The sequence below is a fragment of the Gossypium hirsutum genome, chromosome A04, assembly GCF_007990345.1.
Source record: "Gossypium hirsutum isolate 1008001.06 chromosome A04, Gossypium_hirsutum_v2.1, whole genome shotgun sequence".
Lineage (NCBI taxonomy): Eukaryota > Viridiplantae > Streptophyta > Magnoliopsida > Malvales > Malvaceae > Gossypium > Gossypium hirsutum.
This window is the reverse complement of record NC_053427.1, coordinates 73,869,441-73,872,897: the sequence shown is the minus strand read 5'-3', so window position 1 is coordinate 73,872,897 and position 3,457 is coordinate 73,869,441. Positions and strand designations below refer to the sequence as shown.

The window sequence follows — 3,457 nt, the reverse complement described above, 5'->3', positions numbered from 1 at the left end:
GAGATTACTCGGTAACAAAAGAAATTAATTATTGTTATCAGCAATAATATCTTGATTTCGATAAAAAAAAAATGGGTAGCTGTTTAATTGACGCAGGCCAAACCATTTGGGTGGGGAACATAAGCTTAAACCCCAAGCTCATAGGCAACACTGTTCCGCGAAGCCTCCATTTTATTTGTATGTAACCAAAACTAGCCCCACATCCAAAACAAACGTCTACCTCACCAAATGCCCCCTCATAAAACTCCAAATTGTAAATGTATGGCCGTTAGCCAATTCGTAAGCTAATCCACAGGTTTTGCCCACTTCCTTCCAATACCTCCTCCCTATAAAGTCCCCCACCACACCTAACTTCATCTTCAAACCACAACACTCCAGCAACTGTTTCGAGTTTTTTCTTTTTTAGACTTTCCCAATTCTGATCTCAGCCGTTGAGACATGGCTACTGCTGTCCCAGCCGTTGGAGCTGTTAACAGAGTGCCGGTATTACTATGTTTTTTCCCGCCTATTTTTTTGATCTTGTCTTAGTCATTACCGTAGCGTCTCTCGACTTTGTAGTCCTTCAACTGTCTCTTCTTCATTGTTTTAATCGTCTTTTAACTCCTAGAGGGAAAAAGAAATGCATTTCTAGTCATTTGTTTCTTGTTTATATACAGTTAAGAAGAAGATCATAATTAAGTAATAAGGATATGCATTCTGTTATTTTATTAGAAGCTTGTGGTGTTGTAGTTAAAAAGAGAGTTTCTTTGTTACAGCTGAAGTCGAATGGCCGTGGTCCAAGTCCAAGCTCAATATTCTTGGGAAAAAGTGTGACGAAGGGTACCTCAAAGGTCAACCAGAACAAGGTTTTTCCCAAGAATTTCAAGGTTGTTAGTGAATATAAGCAGACCTCAAAAGACAGGTGGGTGGAACTCGTCCATGATGAATCTGATGACCAACAGGATATTACCAGAGGAAAGGGAATGGTGGACACTCTCTTCCAGGCTCCTGTGGGAACTGGAACTCACCATGCTATCATGAGCTCCTATGACTACATCAGTCAAGGTCTTCGCACGTAAGTTGCATGCTAAGGGATTTCATGTTAAAAAGTTTATGCAAATTTGAAGAAATCATGGAATTGTAGTGTGGGAATTGACGTCGCTCAACTGTTTGTAGGTTCAACTATGACAATATCATTGATGGGTTCTACATTGCTCCTGCGTTCATGGACAAGGTTGTTGTTCACATCACAAAAAACTTCTTGAATCTGCCAAATATTAAGGTTTGTTCATAAAATGTTTCGAGATATGTTTAATCAGCTAAGTCTATCATTTTGATGAATATCAATAAAGTTGGATACTTTTGTGAATAACTGTGACAGGTTCCTCTTATTTTGGGTATTTGGGGAGGTAAAGGCCAAGGGAAATCATTCCAATGTGAGCTTGTCTTTGCCAAGATGGGAATCAAGTAAGTCTATATCCTTATTGTTCCATCCCTCTCTTTCACATACTTGAGTGATTCAGGAAAATTGTTGACATTTGTTAGCCTATTAGTTTGACACAAATTGCTTGATTTTTTATAACAAGAACCTTCAAATTTTCATTTACATCCTTAATCTTTAAATCTGTTGACAATATCCAGTCCCATTATGATGAGTGCTGGTGAACTGGAAAGTGGGAATGCTGGAGAGCCTGCAAAATTGATTAGGCAAAGGTATCGTGAGGCAGCAGATATCATCAGAAAGGGAAAGATGTGTTGCCTCTTTATCAACGATCTCGATGCAGGTGCGGGAAGGATGGGAGGAACCACCCAATACACGGTCAACAATCAAATGGTGAATGCTACCCTCATGAACATTGCTGATAACCCTACAAATGTTCAGCTCCCTGGTATGTACAACAAGGAAGAGAACCCTCGTGTTCCTATCATAGTTACCGGTAATGACTTCTCCACATTGTATGCTCCTCTTATCCGTGATGGTCGTATGGAGAAATTCTACTGGGCCCCTACTCGGGAAGATAGGATTGGGGTGTGCTCGGGTATTTTCAGAACTGACAATGTTCCTCGGGAAGACATTATCAAGCTTGTTGACACTTTCCTTGGACAATCTATTGGTGATTACCCATCTTTGAATTGAGGATATTTCCTATTGGTTGCTGACGAGAGAACGCTAATTATCTTTAATTACTTTTGTTGCAGATTTCTTTGGTGCTCTCAGGGCAAGAGTATATGACGATGAAGTGAGGAAATGGATTTCAGATGTTGGGCTGCAAAATGTTGGCAAAAGACTTGTGAATTCGAGGGAGGGACCTCCTACTTTCGAGCAGCCCGAAATGACTCTTCAGAAGCTACTTGAGTATGGAAACATGCTTGTCCAAGAACAAGAGAACGTGAAGAGAGTGCAGTTGTCTGATAAGTACTTGAAAGAGGCAGCTCTTGGAGATGCTAATGATGATGCCATCAAGAATGGAAGTTTCTATGGTTAGACCCCTTGATGGTGGCTTTAGGATTATAAATAAATGAAAAACACAATAAAGGATATAGGAAGCTTACATGTAAGCTTTTCATAATTGTTTGGCTGCAGGCAAAGCAGCTCAGCAGGTTAGTCTTCCTGTCCCTGAAGGCTGCACTGACCCATCGGCAGCAAACTTCGATCCAACGGCCCGTAGCGATGATGGGAGCTGTGTTTACAATTAAAAATGTCAATGCCATGAAGGGAAAATAATCTCCAAAATGGGCATATGTTTGATAGAGTAGTACTTCGGTAATTTTATTTTAGCACGTGCTTCTATAATTTAATCCCATAGTTTTCACAACTGAGTCAACATAGTTGTGCATTAGACCCTGTATGTGCTACATGTAAGTTGAGTTATGCCGACATTCCCACTGTAAATCACCTTATCCCCTGTTTATGGATCTAGCCCACCTAATCGTCTCGATGTAGCTTCAAATGGGCCTTCTTAAACTTTATGCACATACTGATTTGTGCAAAAAGTTGTATTGTAGCCTAGTATTTTAATGGCCGACAAGCAACAAGAATTTGCACTAATTTTTTAAACGAGAAGCACATGCTGAAAATAATTGTGAGAAGGATCCAGAAAACCATCGTCCAAAAAGGGTTCCATGGTGCTCCAACTGTATGCAAAATCTGTAAAAGGTTCCACTTAACTTGAGCCAAGGTTGGGAGAGCTGTGTTTGTTTTTTTCCCTGTTGCCATTGGTACTAAAATATAGGTTAAAATTTGTTATTAGACCCTGTACTTTATGTAACTTATAGATTTAGTTATTTTTAATTTTTATACTTTTAAAATTTTAAAATTTTAGTCCTAACCAAATGACAAATTATTAAATTATTAAATTCATTAAGTTCTATTATTTTTAAATTTTGATGTGTTAGCATGTGTAATGTTACGACAACTTATCATCTTCAAATATAACTCACAATAAAAATTAGTTAATAGCTTTAATGAATGTCGTTT

General features: G+C 38.7%; 1 protein-coding gene across 1 annotated transcript; it reads left to right on the top strand.

Annotated features, from left to right (window-relative positions):
- Positions 1-335: 335 nt before the first annotated feature.
- Positions 336-3,032, top strand: LOC107948056 (ribulose bisphosphate carboxylase/oxygenase activase 2, chloroplastic). The gene is made up of 7 exons (XM_041111373.1): positions 336-483; positions 756-1,054; positions 1,156-1,261; positions 1,361-1,446; positions 1,621-2,093; positions 2,179-2,460; positions 2,564-3,032. Exons 1-7 carry the CDS (start codon positions 439-441, stop codon positions 2,674-2,676), a joined length of 1,404 nt encoding a protein of 467 aa, XP_040967307.1. The 5' UTR covers positions 336-438; the 3' UTR covers positions 2,677-3,032.
- The last annotated feature ends 425 nt before the right edge of the window (positions 3,033-3,457 follow it).

Coding starts and splice junctions, on each gene's coding strand:
- LOC107948056 (XM_041111373.1), top strand. CDS start 439: ATGGCTACTGCTGTCCCAGCCGTTGGAGCTGTTAACAGAGTGCCG. Junction 1,262..1,360: donor TGAATCTGCCAAATATTAAG/GTTTGTTCATAA, acceptor TAACTGTGACAG/GTTCCTCTTATTTTGGGTAT. Junction 2,094..2,178: donor TTTCCTTGGACAATCTATTG/GTGATTACCCAT, acceptor CTTTTGTTGCAG/ATTTCTTTGGTGCTCTCAGG.